Source organism: Carettochelys insculpta, chromosome 3 (assembly GCF_033958435.1).
Source record: "Carettochelys insculpta isolate YL-2023 chromosome 3, ASM3395843v1, whole genome shotgun sequence".
Taxonomy (NCBI): domain Eukaryota; kingdom Metazoa; phylum Chordata; order Testudines; family Carettochelyidae; genus Carettochelys; species Carettochelys insculpta.
Genome location: NC_134139.1, coordinates 206803591 through 206829680, shown reverse-complemented (window position 1 = coordinate 206829680; position 26090 = coordinate 206803591). Strand labels below are relative to the sequence as shown.

At 52.9% G+C, this 26090-nt stretch overlaps 1 protein-coding gene across 4 annotated transcripts; it reads left to right on the top strand.

The window, feature by feature from the left end:
- The first annotated feature begins 2097 nt into the window (after positions 1-2097).
- CTSB (cathepsin B) lies at positions 2098-25444 on the top strand. 4 transcript variants are annotated; one of them, XM_074991495.1, is made up of 12 exons: positions 2196-2232; positions 5097-5177; positions 9539-9618; positions 13185-13336; positions 15388-15473; positions 16506-16620; positions 17361-17479; positions 18933-19018; positions 20303-20449; positions 21682-21798; positions 22722-22850; positions 23969-25444. In XM_074991495.1, exons 4-12 carry the CDS (start codon positions 13211-13213, stop codon positions 24064-24066), a joined length of 1023 nt encoding a protein of 340 aa, XP_074847596.1. In that variant the 5' UTR covers positions 2196-2232; positions 5097-5177; positions 9539-9618; positions 13185-13210; the 3' UTR covers positions 24067-25444. The 4 variants fall into 4 exon arrangements, with proteins under 4 accessions (XP_074847595.1, XP_074847596.1, XP_074847594.1 ...); XM_074991492.1 differs by lacking the exon at positions 2196-2232 and adding an exon at positions 2728-2784; XM_074991494.1 differs by lacking the exon at positions 5097-5177 and having other exon boundaries at positions 2098-2232.
- The last annotated feature ends 646 nt before the right edge of the window (positions 25445-26090 follow it).

Sequence of the window (26090 nt, the reverse complement as noted above, 5' to 3'; positions counted from 1 at the left end):
GCCAAATACCAGGGTCTTGATTTTTCCTTCGTTGTTCCTTCTGCAAATATGCCCGAATAGTTGAAGGTTCTGTTTGTAACCTTCTACAGCAGGTTCTCTTTTGGCTGTAACTTTCGATATAATTCCTCATTGGTGACCTTCTGCATCCATCCTATTCTCAGACTCTTTCTATAACAACTCCTTTCAAATGCCAATATTCTTCTTTTTGAATTTTTCATTATCATCCATGTCTCACACCTGTACAACATGCTGCTGAGTACACACGTTTTCAAGACGCTCAGCTTTGTTCTTAAGCTAATTGCTTTGGTTTTCCAGATCTTATCCATCGCCTTCAAACTTGCTCTTGCTTTCGCTATTCTAGTCGCTATTTCCTTCTTACAGTCTAGATCATACGTTATGTTGCTCCTCAGATATGTGAACTTCTCCACATTTTCTAGTTCAATACCATCAACACTGATCTTCCTCCCTATTTCCTTATCTGCAAATACTATTGTTTTTGTTTATCGATGTTCACAATCAATCCATAATGCTTCCCTTTTCGTTTAGCACCTGCACCGTTTTCGCTAGCTTCTCCTCATCTTCCTCAATGATAACTATATCATCTGCGAACCTCATGTTGTTAATTCTTTTCCCATGCACAGATATCCCTTCTACCTTTTCCTTGATCTTGTCCATTGCTCTCTCCAGATGTGCGATGAAGATATTTGGCGATATTGGATCTCCTTGTCTTGTACCTCTAGTTGTTTTGAACCAACTTCCCAACTCCTCGCTTGTTCTCACCGCTGCCTCCGCATTGTCATTGATATCCTTCAACAACCGTATCAGTCTGCTATTCACGCCGTATGACTCCAACACCGCTCAAGTCACTTTCTGATCTGTACTGTCAAATGCCTTTTGCAAAACGATGAAGCAAGTGTGTATGTTCTTGTTCTTTCATCCAGCTTTCTCTGCTATCAGTCTTAGTGCCCATATCTGCTGTATGGTACTTCTGTCTTTTCTGAACCCTGCTTGCTGTTCTGCTATATGTTCTATCCGCAGTCTTAGTCCCTCCATCAGCATCCTCAGCACCTTGCCTAAATGACTCATTAGGGCAATCGTTCTGTAGTTCTTGCACTCCAATGTACTTCCTTTCTTGTGTATTGTCACTAGCACAGATCTTGTCCATTCATTGGGTGCCTTCCCTTCTTTCCATACTGTATTACATAGTCAGTGTATTTCGTGGTGCAAGTATTGATTCGAGTCCCTTAATCAGTGAGCTCCTAGGGGCTATACAAATTCCTAGGTGCTCTGGTCTAACCCGACCAAACCCTAGGAGTAACATTGTTAGGATAACTTTTTAGGGCCCATCTTGACTGTGATGTGGGGCAGTTTGCAAGGGTTTCATAATACAAAGCATTTTAATGTTTGTCTACTTAGGCTTCTATACAGGGCCTCACTCGCTTTTGGTCATTTGCATGGCAGAGGGTTTTAAAATTGGTCAGTTTCACGTATTCAAATGCTGGGGACCCGGTTTGTGCAGCGTTGCACCCCCTGGAGTGCCCAAAAGCCGGGGGAAGGGGGGCGAGGTTGCAGGGCTGCACCCTAGCAGTGACCGGAAGTGAGGGGAAGGTTGCCGGGCTGCACTCCTGCAGGGTTGGAAGGGGTTTGCAGCTTGGCAACCTTGCAGTGCCCGGAGGGGGAGGTTGCAGCGTTGCACCCTTGCAGTGCCTGGAAAGGATTGCAGCGCTGTACCAGAGGTGAGGGATGGGGTTTGCAGCGTTGTACCCTTGCAGCCCCCGGGGGCGGGGGGAAGGAAATTGCAACGCTGCATCCCTGCACTGCCCGGAGGGGGGGGGGGTGGGGAGCGGTTGCAGCACTGCACTGCCTGGACCTATTGGGGGGGGGGGGGGGTATTGTGCTGGCCGGCGGAAGGGACCCGGGGACCGAAGGCCGCGCCACCCACAGGAACGTACCACCCCGTAGGGTGCGGGGGGCGGGCGGGCAGAGGAAGCAGTCACGTGACAGGCCGCGGGGGAGGGGTGGGGTGAGTGCAGTCACATGACGGGCCGCCGGGGCGGGGGGGGCTGAGTGCAGTCACATGACGGGGGGCGGGGGGAGCTCAGTCACGTGAGAGCGCCTCGCGCCCGGTCAGGCGCTGTTGCTGCGGCGGCCGGGGGGGTGAGTCAGCGCCGGGCGCGGCCGCACAAAAGCAGCGCGGAGCAGCGGCGGCGGCTGCAGGCGGCTCCCGGCTGGGTGAGTGAGGAGAAGCCTGGGGGGGGGGCTGCATGGGGTGAGGTTCCCCCCCCGGGGGTCCGCGGGCAGCGGGAGCGGCCCCGCCCCGTCCGTTTGCTGGCGCTGAGGTGTGCAGCGGGGGCCTCTCTCAGCGGCAGGCTCGACCCCGGGTGGGGAACGTGCCGCTGGCTGCCCTGGCCTGGGAGCCCGCGTGAAAGCGGATCTCAGCCTCGAGCGAGCCCTGAGCGGCAGTTCTGCGTCTGGGGGAGTCGCCCCCGGTGAATTCTGTGGCAGCCTCTTGGGGGTTGGGGCAGCAATCAACAGAACAAAGCTCATCTGTTGACCCCGCCGGCCCGCTGCGAGATCGCCCTTGTGTGCAGGGCGTGAGACACGTGCAAGGGGCTGGGCTGGGTATGAGTCAGGGCTCTGCTGGGAGGAGTAGCTGGGTTAGTCTGTCGCCAAAAACACCGAGAAGTCTTGTGACCCCACAGGCGAGCGGATGCGTCTGGAGGAAAAGCTCTCGTGGGCAAAGACCTGCTTCGTCAGCGTGTGCTCCGAACAGCCTGTGAGCCTGTAAGGTGCCACGGGACTTCTCATTGCTTCTGCTAAGAGGGGGGCTTTGCAGGCTGCTTGTCAAGTCTCTGGTATTGTTGGTTTATCCCTGCATTAAACCAGGGGTAGTCAGTGCTCGGGGAGGGAGGATGTTCTTGTGGCTAAGGCACTGGACAGGAATTCAGGCAATCTGGGTTGAATCATTCTCATCTCTCCTGGTCGCCTTTGGTCTGACCTTGGACACGTCTTTGTCTGTGGTTCAAATCTAGCTGCCACACTGAATTGTCCGCCTCCCCTGTTGGTAAATAACAAGCTGGAAAAAAGGACTTTTCGGAGTGGGGCAGCAGATACCAGTAATGGGAGATTCTGGCTATTTTGTCATCTTGGTCTTAAGGATGTTCAGTTGCACTTAGCAGGGACCCACAGAGCTATTCCTTCCCTGTTCTTGGGGTTCATTACTTTTCCCCAGTCACAGCCTTTGCATTGTTCCTACCTGGTGTGCAGGATGAAAATGATGGCAGCTGTTTTCTGCCTTAGGAGTGAGCAGACAGAAATCTTTCTGCAGTCAGGGGGACTTGCCTAAGGATAGCCCCTGTGTAGATTATCTGCAACTGGTGTTGGTCCCACACTGCCACAGGAATCCATCCGTAAATGCAGCCCTGTCCATACGAGAGCTTTAGTTGCTGGTGTGGTTATGCTGGGGCAGACCTTAGTGCATATAAATGTGTTGGACTACTGTGTCTTCTCTGTCTGTTAGTGCTAATCCAGCTATCCCCAGATGTAGACAAAGCTTGAGGAAAGGGAGTATTACACACTTAATGTGTGGTACAATTTTAGATTGGGATGCAATTTAACATAGGAGCTGCTAAGAAGGATCCTGGGGCACAGACTGTCTTTCTGTGCCATGTGTAATGTCAGCCTGACTGCGCACAGCCTGTCAGTAATGCAGTAAATTTTTTGGGCTGGTGCACCCAAAACACAGGGACCTTCTCGAACAGCTTGGCCAAAAGTGCTGTTGAAGACATGAGACCTGTCTATCCCAGGGTAACTTTGCCAAACTGCCCATCAGTTTTTATAGGTAAGTCTACATTAGAAGTGCTTCACTGATATACTGGCAGCATGCCCCTAGTGTGGACAAAGCTACATGGCAAAGCTGGGTTTTGTATCCATGTGGCAAAACCACCACAAGCTAAATGAACTGTATTTGTAAAACATCACTTTGAGCCCCTCTGGGGTTTTGCTGGCCCATCTGCGACTGTCAAGGATCAGGCCTCACTGGCATACCTGTATCTGCTGAAATCTGTAGCGTAGACACAGCTTAAGAACTGGGGCAGCTAATCATTTTGTAGTAGGTTCTATAAAAACTGCCACATGATAACCTCTTGTAGGCCGAGATCCGGCTTCTTATGAAACTGATTGAGCAGAATTCAGGTCAGAAACTGGTTAGCTCAGGGTGGGGAAGAGACGGGAGGGTGCTGGTTGGAAACACAGACAAACTTCCAGTGTCACCAGATATCTGGGTTCCTGGCTGTAGCTCGAAGATAGTTGTGGTTAACTGTTTAAGAGACTCCCCTAAATGCTGCAGCAGGGTGGAATTCCTAGAATCACATGCTTCAGTGTTCATGTTTTCTTAAGAGGCAAGGCCTGAGCTATACCTAGTCAGCAGGCTCAAAGGCATTGTCTCCATTCTTACCTATAAAACATAGTGTCAGGGAGCCATGAGTTGCTGCGTGGCTCTCCTTAAATAAAAGCATTTCTTTATAAGCTTTCTGGTCTGTGCTACTGACACCTAGCTCTTGAGTAAGAATCTGGGATTTAACTTGTTTGGTAAAGAGACCTCATGAAGGAAATCATGCGGCTTTTTAACCTCAAAGCCTCACTCAGTTTAGACAAGAACTGAGAGTGGCGTCAGGTTTTGCAAGGATAGCGTTTTGCTAACTTTCTAGCATCCATAAAAGATTGAGTTTTGCAAAAGAATAAAGGGGAGAAGATATGGCTGATATATGTTGAGAACCAGCAATCTTTGGTTCTAATGTAGTAATGGATTCAATAAATAGGGTCTGGTATCTTCTTTATGACAGGATTAGATGAGATACCATGTTAAACTGGCAGTTGATCAAGGGACATAATATTTCTTTGTGTATATATTTGCTTTGTCATGGCTTCAGTGTCCTGTACATAACATTGGCAACTAGTGTGATAGCTTTAACTGAGGGGCAAAGTTCAGATTTTGGTATTTGGAACAAATTAAATAGTTGCTGGAAGAGGCCAGGCTTTATTTTCCAGTTATTTTGCATATGCAGTCCAAGACCACCCTTTTTGGTTTATTACAGCTCAGATATCAAAAGGACTTATCTCCACCTCTTGCTCAAGGCTATAAAAGTGTTTTACAACTACTGGGCCACTTTGAGGTGGTGAGTATTACCTCTGCTTACAGAAGGGTAAACTGAATTACTGCTCTGATTTCCTGCTTGAGAGCCCTGGTGTCTCATTTCTGCTCTAACCACTCCTGCCCTGTGATGGAAAGCTTTCTGGCTGTTACCTTGTGAGTGAATAACTGCTGAAACTCCAGCATCTAATGTGTCAAATGAGAACTGAGTTAATTTCTGAACAGGTCTTACTTAAAGCTATGGTTTTTGTGGAGGTTTGAGAGAGGAGTGTTTCAGTGGTACAGCTGTAGGAGTGGGGCTGCATTTTTCACTCCTCAATCTCTCCTGCATAATGGGCTGTGTTCCTTGGATCTCTCCTCTTCCGCTGACAAATTAAGGGAAATCGACCTGGATTTTTCTGCACCAGCCATGGGCAACCAAGGCATGGGGGCCCTGCTTCATCTGAGTGGGCTGCAAGATTGAAATCAGGCATGACTCCAAGAATAAGGTTACATACATTGGGTTGAAAACAAAAAGGCTCAAGTGCAAAGTGCTTCCTTATTAGGGGCAAACAAAATGGCTGGTAAAAGTCACATAAAGAAGCAGAGGGAGCGCAGGGTGTGCAATCGGTGTGACCCTCGCAGGTACCCTGGTGTGTCAATTTTCATCTTGCCAGGGGCTGCTTGGCCCCTACTTTCAGCTCCAGTTCCTGCTTTCTCTTCCTCTCTTTCCCCCCTCACCCCCCAGGGCGGCATGGCAATCAGCTGATTCACAGCTTTCTGGAAGTGCTGGCAGGGAGGGGGAGGAGTAGGTAAGAGGCATGGAGGAATAGGGTGGCGGTGTGTGGGGGCTGCACGAAGACAGAACCCCCATGGGCTGCAGGCCGGTTGACACACAGAGTATGTGCAGACAAGTGGTGGACATCTGGGGAAATAGTTGAAATAGGATTAGGTGGGGGTGGAAAATGTTTGAGTGCTACTTTGGGGGCGGAGGGTCTGCTCCTGTTTTCAAGAGAGCAGTTTCCTGGAGGCTGCTGATTTCAAACTGGGCAAGATGACAGGAAATAAAACCCTTAATCAGGAGGCTAAAGTGTCCTTAATGCAGATGGAAGTGAAATAAAACTTTCAGGAGAGTCAGAAAACTCCAGAGCTTGGGGAGGGGGGAGCTTTTTAGAAAATCTTTTGATCTCCTAGGGCCTCGATTCTGTCGTTTTTTCTCATGTGAGATTATCACTTTGGCCTCCCTCAAGCCAAGTGGTGAAATTCTCAGCTTAGCATTCGGCTTGGACTCCCTTGCAGAACCTGTCATCAGGCTTTTGTCCATTATAAAGATTACCTTTGCTATCAGAAGATCTAGACAGTTGAAATCTGTGGAGGAGCCCTTCCCTGTTTGCTGTGGTAGTTCATGGATCTGGCTGGCGGGGCGCTCACACATCAGATGCTATTTAGTGCCAGGAGCATCTCCTACAGAGCTTGCCATCTTAAGACAAAGGGGAAAATGTTCAAAATTTAGAAGCCAACACCCAGAAATCTGCAGAACTTTGGTCTTCTGGGATGGGTCACACACAATCATGCAGAAGGCTGCTCTGACTTGGAGAGCAAATGTTTTACAGTCTTTTGGGTAGCCGGGTTTAGCCAGCTTATGCGTGAGGCTGTAGGACATGGTTCTGGTGCTGCAGAGTGTAGTTCCTATTCTGCAGAAGAGCTGCTGGATCAGGCAGATGGTTGCCAACTTCTTAACTGAATGCGGCACAGTCTGAGGGCCTGGCTTTCCAAAGGCTCAGGTCACACAGCTGCGATGAGCGTGTGAAGATCTTACTCCCATTTTAGGCTTCTGCCATCTTCCGCAAATGCAGGGCTTTTTGGGCACGTGTATGTTAACCTAAAACTTATCTCTAATCCAGTGTTCCCTCTGCAGATTTAAGCAAGTCATTAATTTGCTCTAGGGTTAGGCAGAAGCATGTACTGTCCTACCTAGAGGATCAAAAGAGGTGGCTGGTGTCTGTACAGCATTTAAGATCTAAAAGCACTGGGGAAGTTTTAGGATCTTGCTTTTAGCCAGTGGTGCAATTGGTGGCTCTCTGAAAGAGCGCTGCCAAGTTTTTTTAGTCAACAGCAGTACGTTTGTGCAAAACCCGAGCAGGAGCAACTGGTGAATTTGTATCAGATTCTGCAACCTGAAACAGAGAGAGGCCTTAGTCCTCCACTGAACCGGAACCGAAGGGAAAACAAATACATGCTCTCTGCATTTCTCTTCAGGCCTTAGCCAGAGAGATGTGCAGACTTTAACTAGCTCAGATTGTTTTTACTGTAGTCAGCACAGTGAGGAAGTGCTTTCTGTGTCTGGCTGGCTTTTTGTTTGAGACAGAGCCCAAGTTTATCATTGAGGGAGTCAGAGAAGCCGCTGCTACGGTTCTTCCAAGAATCAAATAGCTGAATGTTGGCCCAACAAATGAAGGCTTTGTTGATGCTTAACAGTTTAAAGCACAGCTGTGACAGCTCTCTCCCAGCACTCCATGTAAGCCACCTCTGCCAGGGGAGAGGCTAAGAGCACTGGGAGTAGTTTGATTCACAGTGGTGCTTTACAGAGCTGTAACTTGCTGGGCTGGGGGTGGGGGGTGGAGTGTCTTTTCCCTACTGCTGAGCTAGAAAGTTACAGCACTACAAAGTGCCAGTGTGGACTTGGCTGAAATCTTCTCCCCCTGCTTTCACCATGCTAGCCAATCTTTCTGCCCCTTGGCTCGAAGTTAATAGACACTTATTGCATCAGGAAGTGGCATATAATAAGCAGATCATCTGTTTAAGATTTGGTCACATTATCCAGCACTAACAATCAATGTCTTGATCCTTTTTGTATAAGGAGGCTTTTGGGGGGCGGGGTGTACAAGGGGCTGACTTTTAATGGCTGTAGGTAGCAATGGTTGATTAGAATCTCTGTGCTTCTTTCCCCTGCATCATAATCCAAAAGGGGAAGATGAGGCTAGTTTAATAATGCCGGTGTCGTCTTTCTCACATTGGGTACGACTAGCCTACATGTTTTATCAGGTTACCATGTGACATGGTAAGGTGGTATTCTCAGTTTAAAAATCACACTAGTGTCTGAAATACTCCTATAAGTAACTTCCACGCTCACTGGAGCCAAAAGTGATGAGCAGAAAGGAGGATATTCTTTCTGTCGGTAGTTTTGTGTGACAGTAAGTGGTGTCAGTTTCACAGCCCACCCACCCCCTTCCTCCATGCGAGTCAGTGTCCCGTTTGGGTAGGCCTTTCACACCATCAGGGGCGAGAAATACCTTAATGTTTTAACAGTAGAGAAAAACGTAACTAACACCCACAAACTAGAAGTGGGGTTGGAGGCTGTGTCCAAAACCACAAACTTCTCTGTGCTGCAAGATTTCAGGTTGTGCCCTGCTGAAGGTGCTGGCAGAAGGATTAGCTTGGAGAGGAAGAACATTGACAAGGTCGGAAACTTTTCTCCCAGGGGAGTCCGTGTGGTTTCCCCTCTGAGAGAAAAGTACATGCGAATGCCAGCAAGGGCTGGAATGACGTTAGCAGGAAAGAACACCCAGAGAGACTCTGCACTGACTCTCATCTGCGGTTGGGGGGAGTAGAATGCTCCTGCTGGCAAGCGTCCAGAAACTTAAAACTTACCCCTGAGTGAGAGGGGGTGGCCAGTAATCGGAGTTCCGTGAACATAAACCGAGCTCTCCATAAAGGGCTCCATCAACACTGCTTGGTAGTGGGTAGCTGGTAGACACTCTCAGTGGCCTATGCTGCTGTTAAAAACCTGCACCTGGCCCATACTACCTGGCTCAAGGTAAGGGGCTTTTTAATTGTGGGATAGATGTTTTGACTTGAGCCTGAGGTCTAGGACCTCAGGAGGGTCCAGCTGAGCTGCAATCTAATCCCAGATGTTTATGCTATAGGTAAATAGCCTTCTAGCCCAGTGGTTTTCAACCAGTGTGCTGCGAGAACTGTCCAAGTGTGGCCTGAAATTTTGTCAGTTTCCCCTCACTGTGGCTCTTCGCAGGTCGGAGGCCTGGTGGGGAAATTGATGAACCCACAGGATCTTGTTTGTGCTGGGAGGCAATTGAAATGCTGTTTCCTGGTCTGAATGAGCTGGTGGGGAGCTCATCCTCCGCTCTCCCCTGTGGCAAGGGGGATGGAGGGAAAGGGGGTTCCTGTTGGAGCTGAGATGCAGTTTAAATGCTTCATCTTGGCTTGATTGGGCTGGCGGGGAAGGACATCCTGTTTTCAGCGCTTACTCGTACAGTACATCCCTAGCATGGCACTGAGCAGGTCTGAAAAAATGTGCGTGCTTGCAGTTGAAGACAGTGTATTCCGTGGTAGGTTTGAAACATGAATTGATGTGATTCTTGTTGAGCTTGTATGTGCTGCTCTCACTAGGTGGAGAAGATCTACTGAAATTGAAGGGCAACAACGGGGGTGCTTCTGCGATCAGCTAGAAGTTTCGTCCCGAGTCAGAGGTAAGTGGGGGAGACTTGTAGGTGGCCTGTGCGCCCCTCGGAGTACAAGGGTGAAGCAGTATTAGCATGCGCTACTCTGCTGCGAACCTCTCCAGTAAGACTGTAATCAGCGTCAATGTAACAAAAGCGACATGAGCAATCGATTCAGCTGTAAAAAGTAGATGTGACGTGGAATTGTCTCACTGAGGTGGGACATGTCACTGAAATGGTTGGGAGCCGCTGATCTAGCCTGAGTATGGGCCGGGTGTGGTTGCTGATTGCACTGTAGAGACAGCCTTTGGTTTAGTCCTTGTCTCAGAGAACTCCTCGTTGCACAGCCCCAGAGAGAAGACAGCTACCGGCTGTGTGGTGTTTGCCTATATTCATCATTTGTAATTTGGCATAGAGGGTACGCTTATTAAGTTTACAGATGATACCAAGCTGGGAGGGGTTGCAGCTGCTTTGGAGGATAGACTCATAGTTTAGAATGATCTGGACAAACTGGAGAAATGGTCTGAGGTGAGCAGGATGAAGTTTAATAAAGACAAATGCAAAGTGCTCCACTTAAGGAACAATCCATTTCACACATACAGGATGGGAAGCAACTGTCTAGGAAGGAGTAGGGCAGAGAGGGATCTAGGGGTTACAGTGGACCACGAGCTAAATATAAGTCAACAGTGTGGTGCTGTTGCAAAAAAAGCGAATGTGATTCTGGGATGCATAAACAGGTGGGGAAGAGGATTGACCATCCTGACAGTTAGGAACTTTCCTGATGTCCAACCTAAACCTCTCTTGTGCCAGTTTAAGGCCATTGTTCTGGTTTCCGTTTTTTATGATTCTTTTTTTATTTTGCGATCATGCAAGATCTCCTAGTTAAGCCAAGGTGGTCTTTTGCCATATTTTCTATCTTTCCTACACAGCAGAGTAGCTTGCTTTTAGGCCCTTAATAATGTTCCTTTGAAAAACTGCCAACTCTCCTCAGCTGTTTTTCCCTCAGTCTTGCTTCTCATGGGACCTGACCTACCAGCTCTCTGAGTTTACTGCAGTCTGCATTCTAGAAATCCATTGTCTCTAATTTGCTATTCTCCTTTCTTCTCTTCCTTAAAATTGTGAACTCTATGATTTCATGATCACTTTCATTCAAGTTGCCTTCTGCTTTCAAATTCTCAATCAGTTTCTCCGTGTCTGTAAAATCAAATCTAGGACAGCTTCCCCCCAGTAGCTTTTTCAACCCTCTGAAATAAAAAGTTGTCTCTATTGCAGTCCAAGAACTTACTGGATAGTCTGTGCCCCGCTGTGGTAGTTTTCCCAACATATATCTGGATAGTGGAAGTCCCCCATCATCACCAAATCCTGGGCTCTGGATGATTTTGTTACTTGTTTTAAAAAAAAAAATGCCGCCTCCACCTCTTCTACCTGGGTAGGTGGCCTGTAGTAGACTCCTAGCAGGACATCATCCTTGTTTTTTTACCCCTTTTAGCCTAACCCAGAGACTCTTGACACATCTGTTTCCTGTGTCCATCTCCACCTCCGTCCATGTGTACATTTTTAATATGTAAGGCAACACCTCCTCCCTTTTTCCCCTGTCTCGCCTTCCTGAGCAGGCTGTACCCTTCCATACCAACATTCCAATCATGTGTATTAGCCCACCAAGTTTGTTATGCCAACAATGTCATAGTTGTATTTATTTATTAGCACTTCCTGCTTATTACCCATACTTCTTGCATTTGTATATAGGCATCTGAGAGAGTGATTTGCTCTTGCCTCCCAGTTTTGCCCTGGCCTTCCTTTTACTCTGCCATTATAGCCCATGCTCCTTCCCATCTCCCAGGTTTCCATGTTCTCTGCTTACCCGTGGGCTTTGCTCCCCTGTCCCTGTAGTTGGTATGTCTTCTCTTAAGAACTCAAATTGAATGGACAGCCCCTGCTAAGCAGCTCAGAGTAGGGGTTTGCAGAAGTTCTCTTATACCGAAACAGCAGTAGAGAAGGTTTGGGTCAGGTGTGTCTTCATTTTACCTTATTTTTCATTGCAGAGACTAATTTTTTTCTTCTGTTTAAGATAGTGAAATCCCCTGACACAAACCATGGAACGTTTTAGGCCTGATCTGTGATGGCAAAGTTGAATGGATGTAACTGGATGAGTCTTGAACTTTTGAAATTGTTGCATTTTTTTCAGTATTAGAAAAATGCCAGAGTCCTTTTGAGAGTCTGCATTTTATCTTCATGTTGCATTGACCCGTGCAAAATGGCTTTGATGTCTGTGTACTCCATGAAGTTCCAGGATGCATTTGTTTTAACCGGTAGGATGCAGTTCGCTAACACGACAAAGCTATGGGATTGTTGCCAAAGTAGGTTTTAAAAAAAAAAAAAAAAGTGACCAGCCTGAGTTTCTGTCCAAGACAGGTTTGATCCATCCGTGCTAGGACTGTGCTCTGTTTGGGGTTTGGTCTCTGTGTCCATTGGTCAGTGTAAAGCTGTGGCTCTAGATTGGTGGTTTGCAAGGATAGAAGGTATCTTGGTGTCCAAAACCCCAGTCTGGAAAAACTGAGCTCTTAGTCAAGGCTTGGTAACCTTTGTCTGTGGCCCAATTGTCCGTAGATGGGAGCAGAGTCCCACTCTAGACACACATGGGTTACACCCGCCTGTCCTTTCCTGACCTAGGGAAAGGTTGCTCCACGATATGAGATGATCTCAAGTTGTCCGTCCTGCCTCCTGCAGTTAGGTGTAGCTTTTCTGCATTGCTAGTACCCCATGAGGTACTCGAAAGGCCAAGCCAGGATCGCTGCAGCTGTCTTTGGGGTGGAACAGAATAAAGTTCACCAGTGCTCTGCAGCAAGGTGCAGGAGGCAAAAGATAATGTAGCTGTTTTTAAAACTTGCTGGGTGGACTGAGAGGGGGACGATTCTAGATAAACAGTGGAATTTCCAGAGCTGGGGTCTTCCTAAGATGCAGTAGTTGATTCCCCATCGCTTATGGGAAGGTCCCTGAGAACTGCCTGTGCTAGGGGCTTCTATCACAGGATTCCCACAGCTGCTAGAATCCCTTCATGGAGGCAGGGTCAACTTGGAGGCCATCTCCAGCTGCCGAGCACACCTTTCCCATCGCTCTGGGGCACCGATTCAACAGGTAGATCACCACCATGGCCACTGCGGTTCTGGATTGATGTTTGGAGCGCAGGGGAATGGAGGCGGGGTGGAGTAGGTCCGTTACCTAACGTGCCTTTAGAAGAGGAGGACGCTCGTTTCACACAGTTGCTGCTGCGGTCTCTAGAACAGCTGAATAACTTTGCACTGAGTTTTAATTCCTCTCCCCTGCCAACAATTCCCAGAAATTAGTGCAGTTCTGGATGTCTCCACCCTAGCAGGGAGATGCTGCGAGTCTGACAGCAGCACCAGCCCTCTGTCTAAAACATCCTCTGCTCACTTGAGGTGTGGCATTCGTACCCTGCTTCTGACCATGTTGACCAGCTCTGCCTCACACCATCTGGCATCTCCCTCTCAGTCTTTGCCAGGAAGAGCACCACTAGATAGCCTGAGCTGTGCCCCCAGGCGGGTGCAGTGGATGGGTTGACGTGTGGCTCTTTCCAGGTGACGGGTACTACTCCGTGGCCAAGATGTGGCAGTCCGTGTCCGCCCTGTGCGTCCTGGTGACCATCGTCAGTTCCCGCAGCGTCCCCCACTTCGCTCCCCTCTCGCAGGACTTGGTCAACCACATCAACAAGCTGAACACTACCTGGCGGGTGAGTAGCGGCACTTTTCCTCCCCTGCCTGTGGCCAGGCTGTAGATGGAGAGCAATGGCTGGTACGCTGGTGCTGCCTGCCTGTATGGCTCAGATCGCTGCCCTGCAAGCGTGCTCCAGTCCTGGCTCGGAGGCACCGCCTTGCAAAGCCAGGAGAGCTGTGTGCAGGCCAAGTTTGCCTCTTCGAAGAGTTGCCCGCCCTGGGTTTTGCTGGCAGCTGATTCCTGGGATTAGGAATCTTCTCACTTAGGCCATTGAGCAGCCATTACCGTACGCTTTCGCATAGCGCCGCTTCTCTTTATAAACTGCCAGAGCAAGGCTCACTCCAGCTCTGCAGAGCGCGGGGAGCAGGACGTGACTTGTCCTCCAGTTAGTGCTACCCTGAACGTTGCCCAGATCTGATGTGGGACTGGGGACAGGGCAAGGGGGCTGCAAGCACGTGGGCCTGTCCGGGGAATTCTCTTCCTGGGAGCTGTGCAGTGCACCCCCTTCGCTGGCTCAGAGGGAAGAGTGCTGAACTGCCAGCCCCACTCCCTGCAGCACCTGGCTCACTTGTGAGAGCCACTCAGCCAAGCCCTTTGTTCTTGGCTTGCCAGATCTGATGCAGCGGCAGCCAGAGGTGGGTGTGATGGCAGAGGATATCTCTGGGTCACTGCCCTGGAACGCAGTGGCTGTGGGAGGCAGTGTTGCCACATGGCTAGAGCTGGGGCGCTTGGGTTCAGTTTCTGCTTATCCACTGACATACTGGGTGATCTCAGGAGGTGACTTCGCTTCCCTGTGTCTGTTACGCAGATGGGGAGGTGATCCTGACGTGCTGGGGGAAGTGCTCTGGGTTCTGCCAGTGGAAGGTGCTAGATGTACCAGCTGGATGTAAACCTCTGTCCTGTGAACCCAGCCTTGCTGCGGCTTTATACCCAGCCTGTCCATAGGATGGTTTGGGGCAGCTGCCCCAGGCCCTGTGCTTTGAGGGGCCCCAGAGGGCTGTGCTCCCCTGCGTGATGCAGTGGGCTGGGGCGTGCAGTGAACTGGGGCTGGCTCATTCCATTTCCCATTGCTGTGGTGAGTGCGGGGCTGGGCCCGACCCCATGGCTACGCCTGGACTTGTGTTACTGGCACAGGGGTGCAGTGGAGGTGGTTGGGAGTGGAGCAGGTTTGGTTAGAGGTGGGGTGGAGGGGGCCCATCACAAACAGCGCTGCACCCCACCTAGTCTGTCACTCATACCATGTGTACTGGGGTGCTGCTACTCAGAGCTCGGACTACAACTGCTTCCTGCCAGCAGAGTACCTGCCTGCGGCCTAGGCCCGGGGTTCTGAGCCCCCCATACGCCGTAGAAGCTCCGGGGCCCGGCTGTGCTGCAGCAACCAGTGTTGCGTGCACACATGCTCGGCTTGCGCTGGGGAGAAGCCAGCAGGGCTGTTCCAGGTGCCTGTCTGCTCCCCCAAAGCGAGCTGCCCGGGCTTCAGCTTTAACCTCAGCTGGTGGGTCATGGCCCTGGACTTAGCCCTGTGCAGAGGAGCTTTGCTTTCTGCCTGGGGCCCTGGTGAATCTATTGCCAGCCCTGCCTGGTGGGCTCCTCAAGCCTGCCTCATGCCCCCAGCTATGCTGGTGTAACCTGTGGGGCTGGCTTGGCCTATGGCTAGGGCACTGGCCTTCCCAGCCAAGCATGTTACTGGGTCCCAGACCAGGGGAGTCAGTGCCAGTCCCTCTGCTGTTCCTGCCTACGGGGCTCGGCTCTGGCAGCAGCAGAGGGGCTAGACCTGAAGGAGAGGGGATTGCAGGAAGGCGCTTGGGGGAAGAGGGAAGGAGGATACAGCGTCCCAGGAGCACAGCCCCATGGGAGCGCCCTGAGCGCTGTGGCAGCCGGGCTGTGCTCCTGGCCCCTGACTGTGGGGCTCCATGGCCACTCTGCGTCTTCCCCTAGCGAGGGCAGGGTGGCTCAGAGGGGCAGGCATCACCCCTGAAAATGCTTTGGCATTTCTCCTTGGAAGGGGCTGGCTCAGGCTCTCGGCTGGTGCAGGATTTGTGCTCAGTCTTTTCTCTCTCCCTCCAGGCTGGGCACAATTTCCGCAACACAGACATGAGTTACGTGAAGAAACTCTGTGGCACGTTCTTGCACGGGCCCAAACTCCCAGAGAGGTGGGTGCTGTGGGTGTACTGCTGGGGCTGTACCCTGCAGGGCTGATCCTGAATTCAGAGGTGGGAGAGCAGAGGAGGAAGGGCTGAAAACCCTCCAGAGCTTCACATTCTCCCCTTCTCTCCCCCATACTGCTGCATAGCCTAGGGTGGGGGAGAACCCTCCCGCCAAGTCTCACGGCTGCTTGGGATTTGCCAGTGTTGGGTGGTTTTTGAGGCTATGTGAAACCCAAACGTGAGCTGCGGGAGCCAACTTATAACCCTCCTGTCCCTGTCCAGGCCTCTCCATCCCTCCAGTCCTCACCCCTTGGTGTACCAGTCTATCAGGATCCATTGGGCTCCTGTAGTTCCTCCATTGAAAGAGCTGTGCTGACCTCCAGATGTCTGTGTCTTAGAGACATTGTGGGGCAGGGGGAACCAAAGCAAAGTGACTTGTCCACCCTTCTACTGGATGTCTGGAAGTGCTGGGAATGGAGCCAGAGCTGATGCCCCCCCTTGGGCTTTCAGAACTGGGCTTCTGTTCGCACAACCAGCGTCCATCCAACTCGTCCGGATGCGGGAATCCCACGGGGGAGTTTCCCAGCTTTCGGTTTGCAGGAGGCTGGAGGAGTGAGGCCTTCTGGCCTTAATCTGTGAATCGAACTACTGTAGAACCCTGTCTTTCCAGCACTCCTGGTTCACCCAACAGCCAGCGTACGTGGGTCCAGGTGTGAGGCGTCTTCCCCATGGCCGCTAGGTGGTGCTGCCGCTTTCCTTCCTGTTCTCCAGATGATGGGAGCTTTTGACCCTCTGATCTGGCTCCAGTCCCAGTTAGGTGGGCTAAACAGGGCTCTGCTATGCTGTGGAGCACAGCCCTCTTGCGCAGGGACTCTGGTACCCTGAGCCCTCCTAATTGGTGGGGATCTAAGTGCTGTAGCTTGAGAACTTTGTCTGGGCACTTTTCCAAAGGATCGGTGTGGAACTCGTTGTTTGTGTTAACGTGGCCTTACAGCATGAATCCTGCCCATAACCGGCCGTCGCTGTCTTCTCTCACAGGGCAGCGTTTGCTGGAGACATGGACTTGCCGAACAGCTTTGACTCTCGGGAACAGTGGCCAAACTGTCCAACTATTAATGAGATCAGAGACCAGGGCTCCTGCGGCTCTTGTTGGGTAAGAGGTGGGCGCTGCTGATGGGTGAGCCTGCCCTGTAGTCAGATCCAGGCCCCAGGAACAACAACAGTAAAGCTGTGGTGGTCTGAGCTTGCCACTCATGTGCACACAGGCACCTGAGCAGGCAGGGAAAGCTTATGCCACCCCGGGGCTACCACAGCTTCGCTGCTGCTCTTCCTGGTGGCGTAATGAGCTGTGCTTGCACAGAACAAGCGGCTCAGACCGCTCTGGGCAGCGGGTGGGTGCGGGTGTGAGGGGGTGTTTGTAGAACTGTGGAGAAACTTTGTCTTGACTGGCAGCGTAAGTCCTGGGGCCAGGCCTCAGAAAGGCAAGAGGGGACCAATCTGTCTGCAGAATGGGAGGGGAGTGATCTCTGTTGCCTGATACTTCCAAGAGAATCCAAGTGTCATGGCAGCACAGCCCACACGCACTCTCAGCTCCTGGACAGAGATGTGCACAGGGCCACCCTGGCACACCTGTGGAGAAGGGAAACGTCGGTGCTTTAACCCAGTAGTGAATTTAACAGGCGCCAGCACTTGGCTCCCTCCAGAGAGAGGCCGTGTTTACTCTGTGTAGTCTCATCCTTGTGCCCCGTGGGACCAGATTGAAAGCTCTGCAGTGGGAACAAGTGCCCTGAGCATGTGGTCCAGTGACGTGTCTCCTTGGCAGCAAACGCTGGCCCCTTCCCTTCCCCAGGAGGGGGCGTGAATCTCTTCCCACGGTGTGTGTGTGTTTTGCAGGCGTTCGGTGCGGTAGAGGCTATTTCGGACCGAATCTGCGTGCACACCAACAGCAAGATGAACGTGGAGGTCTCGGCGGAAGATCTGTTGTCTTGCTGTGGCTTTGAGTGTGGGATGGGGTGAGCATTTCCAGCCTGGAATGTAAACTAGTGAGCCAGACAATGCACTGTGCACAGACCTCCCCGGCTTTCCAGTTCTAATATCCTGCCGGGCACCTGGGGTGGGAAAGCGAGGCCTTGTGCTCTCAGCTCCTGGGTGGTGCTTCCTACAGGCCCTGCTGCCCAGGGTGACGCTCTTTGAGCATCTCTCTGGGGCAGAGGGCCTGACATATGGCAGCAAAACCCCCCTGTCTTGGTGGTTGGATGTGCGTTCCACTGTTCCTGCGTCTCGGCTCACACTGTTGCACATTCTTGTACCCACTCTCCCTCTGAATGGCCCAGGCCCCTTGGTGCTAGGACATCTGAGCTCTGTGTTGTCCTGCCACGTAGACAAGCATGGGGGGGGTGTGGAGCCTGGCTTGCCACAGGGCAGGGTGGTTAGAACAGCCTCCCTTGTGAGAAGCCTGCGGTGTTGAAAGGATTCCCATCCTTTTGGTCCGCCCTAGCACTGGGCCTTGCAGATCATGCAGCTGGAGAGAGTCCTAGACAGAGCTTGTCCCCTCCAGGCCAGCTCCCTGAACTGGGGGCTGGCAGAATTGGAAGGAGCTTTAGACTGTCTGGATGCAGGAGCAGAAGCTGCAGTTTGGGTGCAGCCGCATTTCACTGAAAGTCACCTGCCAACTTAGTGGCACCTGGCTAAAACGCCAGCGTGTGGAGCTTCCTACAGCTGATGGGTGGAAGACCCCGCCTGAGACAGGTTCGGCGTGCAAGGCTCTGACCTGCAAGCACATCATGGCTGAGCTTAACCTGTTGCTGTAGTGGGACCAGCCGCAGTCTGAGCTAAGCATGTTCATAAGTGTCTGCAGGATGGGCGTCTGCAACCACCTGGGCCCTTCGATCGCCCCCTGGTTGCGGTGTGCTGCGGTGCGTGTCTCACACAAACATTTGGTGAGCACAGAGCTGGCCCCGCTGCTTAGAGCAGGAGTTGGGAGTCAGGACTCAGGTTCTCCTCCTGCACTGGTGGCTGTATGGCCTTGGGCGTGCCCGGTTCCCGTCAGCCTTCAGTTGGCTGGGCAGGGACTTGCAGAGCGCCTGATGAAAAGGTGACGCAGGTAGCAGGTGCAGCTGGGAACTGAGGTGGAGGCAGCGCAGCCTATGGCCAGTGCGAGAGCTGGGCTGTGTGCTCGGCTCCGCAGCAAGCCGCTCCGTCAACTCTGGGCCTCAGTTTCCCCTCTGTAAAGGGGCGCTGCATGGTGCTGCCCTCCTTTAAACACTGTGCTCTAGAGAGTAAAAAGAGCCACACGTAATCCCCTCAACCCAGGGCTACTCCAGGCTGCAGCAGGAGCCTGTCTACTGAGCATCTTCGGTCCTTGTGCGTGGGCTCCAGTGTGACTGGGGGACCTGGCTTTCGGCGAAAGCTGCCCTCGGGCCGTGCCTAGGGTTTGTGACTGGGAGCTGCGTGTGTTGCTTGCAGGTGCAATGGTGGCTACCCTGCCGGAGCGTGGCGGTACTGGACTGAGGCGGGCCTGGTGTCTGGCGGGCTCTATGACTCCCACGTGGGTAAGCAAGGCAGGCTGCTGGTATTCCCTTGGACAACGTGGCTGCCATGGTTACGGAGCTCGTTATATCTCTGATCCCCTCTCTGGTCTGAATGCTCCCACCCAAACAAGACAAGCACGAGGCCTTATGCTGGCTGTTTGCTTAGGGTGGAATCCCACGGTCTTCCCAGCCTTGGGGTCCTGGGCTGCTGCCCCCTGGCATGAGCCTTCCCCCAGCGGTGTGAGCTGTGGGGAGCACAGTGACCTGAAACAGCCACCTTCCAAACCCACCTCGTGCTTGTGTAGCCACTGGAGCACAGCCTCTGAGAACCAGGTTTTAAACCTTACTTGGAGCTGGCAGGTCTGACTCCACCCCTCTGAGCTCCGGGTTCAGCTTGGCTCAGGACTGTCTCTGCAATACAGCCGCTGGCTTGCTTTCTCCCTTTCTGGGCTGGGCTCTGCTGCCTGTCCAAGCTTGGTGGGTGTTGAAGCGGGGCCATCTGAAGTGGCTCCAGCACTGTGTTTTAAAAACGTTCAGGGAAGGCTGTGGCTCCCTGCAGACATGCACTCTTCCTCCTTTGGAATACCAGGCCAGCCTGCCTCGAGCGTCTCCCAATATGTGTGCACAGTAAACACCCTTACAACATGCTGTATGAATCACCTACTGCAGAGCAGCTCTAAATCAGTCACACCAGGTTCCAGCTCCTGGCTCATCTTGCTGTTGATGAACAGCTCTGATGTAATGAACGTAGGAGTGCAAGCTTGGGTTAGAGCAGCTTTTATATGGCGTTTCTCTTCTGGCAGCGCGCACAGGCTGGCACGAGTCCTTCCTTCCTTTCCTGCTTGCTGGGAGTTTCTGGAGCCAGGCCCCTGTGAACTGGGCCTACGCTCCTGAGGTCCCTGGGTTCTGCAGCAGGCTGAGGGGGTGGAAGTGCTAGAACCTGGGCTGGGGACACTTGGCTCAGGGGAAGCCTGAAGGAGAACGTGCGCTAAGTGCGTTTGTTGGCCATGACTCTCGCTGCATGTAGAGACGTTGGCGGTGTGACTTGGCCTGTCGTTAGGCTCCAGAGTTTAACGCCCTGACCGAAGTGACTTGGTTAGTGCCTGCAGGAGGAGGTGTTTCCAGCTGAGTAGGGAGATCAGTGTATCGCTTCCCCCCGGGGACTCCAGAGCACCGCTTGGGGCAAGGAGTTGCATAGTGATAGTCTTGGGCCACCCTTCAGCATGCCGAGCCAGAGGCCTCTGTTTGAAGGAGGTTAGTGGAGTGGGGGGGAAAGCGCTCTGACCTCTTCTGTCTCACCACCAGGCTGCAGACCGTATTCCATCCCTCCGTGTGAGCACCACATCAACGGGTCCCGGCCCCCCTGCACTGGGGAGCAAGGGGACACCCCCCGGTGTGACAAACACTGTGAAGCCGGCTACTCGCCGTCCTACGAGAGCGACAAGCACTTCGGTAAGAGGAGGGTGCTGGCTCTGGCCTACCCTGGACCCAATGCACTTCCTGCTTTCAATTCAGAAAGGCCTGAGGGCCTGTCTGCACCAGCCTGTCACTGAGAGTTGGGAATGGGGTATTCGGACCCCTCCCCTGGATCATAGCTGAACAGCGGGGGTGTGTCTGGCCCCACAACCTTCCTGTGCAGAGGTGGGATGTCCCTCAGGCCCCTACAGCACTGGCTCCCTAGTGGTCGGGGTATGCGGGGTATTCTGAGCTGTTACTCTGTGATGGGCAGTGGCAGCTGGACACAAGGCAGGCCAGTGGGGCAAGAGCCAGTGTCCCCTGCCCAGCAGGAGGCCTGTTCACTGGGGGGAGAAGACCCGCTGTGCTTAGAACCCCAGGGAAAACATGCCCCTGCTGAGCGAGAAGAGGAACCCTCTGTCTCCCTTCGTGGGCAGTGCTGGCTGGAGCTCTGCTGTGACGGCAGCAGGCGCGGAACCCGTCCGTTATGGCGCCCTCTGTGCGAGCATCCAACCCAGCGGGGAGGGACTGGCAGCCCTGCCACAGGCGCTGTCCCTGGGAGAGCTCCATTCCCAAGGAGCTCTTGCTTCGAATCGTCCTTCCCCAGCTGGATTGAAAGCACCGAAAGGGTCTTTCTAGTTCGCTGAGGTTAAAGTCCTGCCTGCCAGAGTGAACCCCATATTTGAAGTTCCTCGAACTCTCCCCATGTGTGTCCTGGCCCTGGGCTCAGCTAGACAGTAAAACTGAGGCACACTCTGCTCTCGCTTAGGCTGGACACTCGAGGCCTTGCAGGAGGCTTCCTAGTTGCATCCCTGTGAAAAAGCCACATGTGCAGCATCTCGGTGGGTATCTGCCAGCCGCACTGAGCAGGCGGTATGGAAGCTGCTGATGCTGCTGCACAGGGAGCCTGGCTGCAGCTTTCTTTGTGCAGGCAGCATCAGTGAATCTGTGCAGTGGAGGCAGCTCCTCCTCTCCCATGAGCGTAGCCCAGTCAGCTTGACCGATGGTCTCTGGGCTGGTTTCAAACTTGGAGCAAAGCCAATTAGTGGCTTCTAATTTCACATCCTCCAGTGCTCAGGAGTGAACACCCCCCTCAGTGGGGTGGGCGTGGGGACCTCGGAGCTGAGTGGCTCCCTGGGAAGAGGCTGGATGCTAGCCACTGCAGCTTGTGCTGGGTCTGGATGAGTGCCCCCAACTTCTGCTGAGGTGTATCTGCTTCCACCCTGCAGGCGCCACATCTTACAACGTCCCTCGCAGCGAGGAGGAGATAATGGCTGAGATCTACAAGAACGGCCCGGTGGAGGGCGCGTTTTCCGTGTACGAGGACTTCCTCATGTACAAGTCTGGTGAGTGTCGTAGGCAGGCCTGAGCGGGTTAGCTGAGCAGATGCTGCTGCATGGAGGGGGCTGGAAGTTAGGGCGGAGTTCTCAGTGCTGGGTTATGAGGAAGGTCAGCTGATCGTAAGCACCCTCGCTTGGCCTTGAAAATTACCATCCTGGGCAAACGCAATGCTCCACTGCCAGCGACGCAGATGCTGTTGTGGCTGGGTACGTGCTTGGCCTTCACAATTGTAGATTATCCTGTAACGGGGCAACTCAGGCAGAGGTTCTCAACTACTTCCTCTAGGAGAGCCTTTGATTTTTGAATGCCTCACAGGAGAACTTGGACACTGCTTTCAGCCATAGCATCTGCTGACCCACGCAGGAGCTGGGGATGCTTTGTACCTCTGGAAATCAGGCCTGAGTCTGGCCCTCCAAGTATCTTCAGAAGAAACCAGGTGTCCTGCCTGCAGGCACCCAGTGCGGGAGTGCCCAGAGTGGAACCTGACTCCCGGTTCCCATAAATTGTTCTGCTGCTATAGAATAATTCTTCCCCATTCACAGTCTTCTCCCAGTGTGGACTGAAAATCCGGGTACTGCTGCTTTCTTTGAGGCTTGGCTGTGTCGCATGTAAAGAATGCCAGAAAGGCTGTGGGGCATTGTATTGGCTCAGGTTTTGTATTGGGTGTGAGCTTGGGTAACCCAGGTGTTTTGACTTACCAAGATCACTGTTTGCAGAAATGTTCCTGAGGCAAGGAAGTTGCATGTACTATTTTTTTTTTTAAACAAACTTCCCCTCACTTGCCCTTTATCTCTTGATACTCCAATACCCTAAGAACTTGCCATAGAATTTGTTCTCAAGTCCCCCTGGAGTCTGCAGGAGGAAAACTGGGGTCCTTGATGGGCTGGGGTGTCTAATGTCTCCTCTGCCTTTGGCTCACTCCCTGCAGGAGTTTACCAGCACGTCTCTGGAGGAGAAGTTGGTGGCCACGCTATCCGAATCCTGGGCTGGGGGATAGAAAATGGCACTCCTTACTGGCTGGCTGCAAACTCCTGGAACACAGACTGGGGTGACAACGGTAAGCAGCTAGGATGGGGCTTTCGAGCAGAGTGGAGAAGAATGGTGGATCTGGTTCATCTCCCTGTCTTTAAACCTCCGTGTAACCAAACCTGAGAGGAGGTAGAGCAAACCCTCTCTTGGAGCGGGTTGGGTAGGAATAACCAGGTCCTCTTTGTTGAGCAGGAGAATACTGACCTGGCTGGTAGATCTTGGATCTAAGCCCTGCACAGACCATGAGCTTGTGGCATGGATGTTTTGTGTGGTGCTAAGCAGGTGCCTGAGCCTGTAGAATGGAGTGACGGGAAATCCTCCAGCAGGGCTTTCCAAGTGAGCCTACATGTCTCTCTTCCTGTGGCATTCCTCACCCAAAGGTGCTTGGAGCTTCTCCCGTCTCCTCACAACACCCCTTTGAAGTAGGGAACGTTGGAACTGAGACACAGAGGTACTTGCCCCAGGCCAGCCAGGAAGACACTACCAGTGGCATATGGGACCCCTGCGCAGTCAAGTCGCTTGGGTCCTGCTGAGCTGGCCTGTGTCTGGCTTCTCACCAGAGCATGGGATAAGAGGGATCAGCTGCCTGTGGGCCCTTGACTGTGTGAGGGACACCAGAGGAAAAACAGTAGCTAAAGCAACTCTGCTGGGGGGTTAAGACAACTCTTTTCTCTAACTTTGAGGACCACCTGTGTGCAAAACAAAATCTGTGCACAGCCAGTAGAAACTCGGGGTGCTGTGTGTGGGCGCTGTGCCCAGGAGCAGACAGCAGTTTTGAATCTCGCCTTGGTGCGTGCCCAAGTGCTCAGCTTACAGGGAACACTGCTCCCCAGACTTGGATTCAGCCTCTGGCTCACATTCGCTGTGAGATCTGGGTCATGTCGTTCTCCACCCCGACAGCTCTCTCCGATGGTGGAGAGGGGCCATACCCAGTGGTTGAGGCACTCTGGTCCTCACCTGCCCTGCCATGGGAGTGTTGGCACAGGTGCGAGTGGATCTAACAAGATGACACAGCAGTGCCTGAACTTCTTACCTGGCCTGGAGGTGTACTTGGGGCATTCAGACCACAGAGAGGCTGGGCGTTTTGCTGCCAGGCTGGGAGAGGAAAAGGCTCACTAGTAATTTGTCTGTTTCACGCCTTCCCAGGCTTCTTCAAAATCCTCCGAGGGCAGGACCACTGCGGGATTGAATCGGAGATAGTGGCCGGCATCCCCAGAACGCAGTTGTACTGGAAGAGGATCTAACTCCTGCTTGGCGTGCAGCTGGAGATCAAACCCCATAATCATGCCTCTGATTGTCTTAGCCAGGTGCAGGCTGGGCACGGGGCCAGCCCTCATGAGACTGTATCAAAACAACTTCTTAAAGCCTTTTCTCTGTTTAAGGGGGTGGTGGGGATGAAGGAGGGGGTTTCTGTATCGCTGTGCTAGCTGCCTTCTCTGCTGAATCTCTGCTCCCACGCCCGTTCCTTTCCCCAAGGACTGTGTGCAGTGCGCCTGCTTGGCCCTCACCACGGTATGAGGGTGACCAGCCTGGGTCAGTGAATCTTGTTCCTGGGGGTGCGGTAATCAGTCCCTTCATTTTAGACTAAACCTCCCACCACAGGAGCTAGGAGGCACCACTGAATGACCTAAGGGGTCTCTTCCATCTCTGAGCTCATAGGCTGCTACTGCAGTAGCATTGGTACTGTCCTTAAGTCTGACTTGATGCTGCAGGAGGCCCTGAGTGGGCCTTTGCAAGCCCAGCTGCAGTGAACGCTTTACATGCACTTCAGAAGACAGCCAAGCTTTATGTGCTGCCTTGTTTCTGGCAAGGGGGAGCTCCTTCCAGTCCCAGTACTGATGGGGCCTGCCTCCTCGGGCACAGGTCTCGTCCGCTCTGTTTAGTACTAAAACTTTCCGCTCCCCCATGTCTTACAGCTCAGGGGCTAGGGGCTGATCGGAGAGCGCAGGGGAGCAGTGCTGGGCCAGAGCTGTTAAAGTATCTAACTGGCCTAGTAGCCCTGGCCTTAGCTCTGAGCTGGGGGGTAGGCACACAGACGAAGGGGGCAGCCTCGCTTCCTGTGCCTGTTCCGTGCTGATCCGGCGGTGGGTGGGATGTTCTGTCCTGTGGTGGCTCAGTGACTGCACCTGTGAATTCAAGCTGGGGGGCGGGGGGGGGGGGAGGTAATGTGCCCCCTGGGCATGAGTTCTTAGAGCAAGGGATCACTGTTGAAGTGCACTAGGAAGCCTGCGTATGCAGCCAGTGGATGTTAGACTACTGTAGCACTCCCCTGCCTCCTCCCTCTGGAGCTACAGCCGAGCTTCGCTCCCCTTCATGCACTTCTGGCCTGAGGTGCCCCCTCTTGCTGTTCTGCATGTTTCCTTCCTTCGCTGAGGCTTTCTGAAAGAGGAGCCCCTGCTGAAGGAGCTGGCTTCGGGCAACCCACTGGTGGGAGCAGGGCTGCCAGGGTAGTAAAACAGCTCGGTCAGTTCTGTAGCGACCCCGCTTCCTGTAGGGGAGATACCAGACTGCTGGGGTTTGTGTTCAAAGATGGACTCCTAAATGCTGCTGTGATTATCCAATAGCACCAGGGCTTCATCGTAGCTGAGTGGAACAATTGTGCCAATAAATGATGTCCCCAAACGCTGGTGGTGGTGTTGGCGACAAACTACTCCACAAGGGGCCTCTTTGGTTTAGCCGGATGTGGCACAGGCAAAGGCCTGCCTCTGACAATGACAGCTGATGCGTGGTGCACACAGGTCCCCCTGCCCCGTGTGTGTTGTGGGCCCCTCTTGGAGTGTGCAGCTTGCCAGTACAGCCTCACCCCTCCATCCGGTTCCTCAGCATGGGCCACTCTGCTTTACCGAGAGGGAGCAGACATTCCCCTTCTGGGGTGAGCTCCACCAGGGGGACAGACTGCAGTACTTCAGTCCTGACTCTGGCACTGAGGCTGCCCTGCACTGCATGGTCAGACTAATGCAGTTTGATTCCCACGAGCCGGTGTACTGAGCCAGAGCAGTACCTAACCATGGAAGGCAAGGGCCAGTGGCTGGAGCCCAAAGAAGCTTGGCCTGTACCCATGGGCAGGAATTTAGGTGCTCTCCTAGCAGCAGCTAAAGGGGGCTTGAACCCTCAATGTTAGTGCTTAAAGGTATAGTTACAGGGCAGCATGGAACAGAAGCTACCCCCCCCCCCCCCCACAAACTGCTGCATGCCTGGGCTCTTCTGCCAGGGAACTGCAGGCTGCAGCAGCTGGCCCATACAGGCTAGCAGGAGCCTTGTCCTGTAG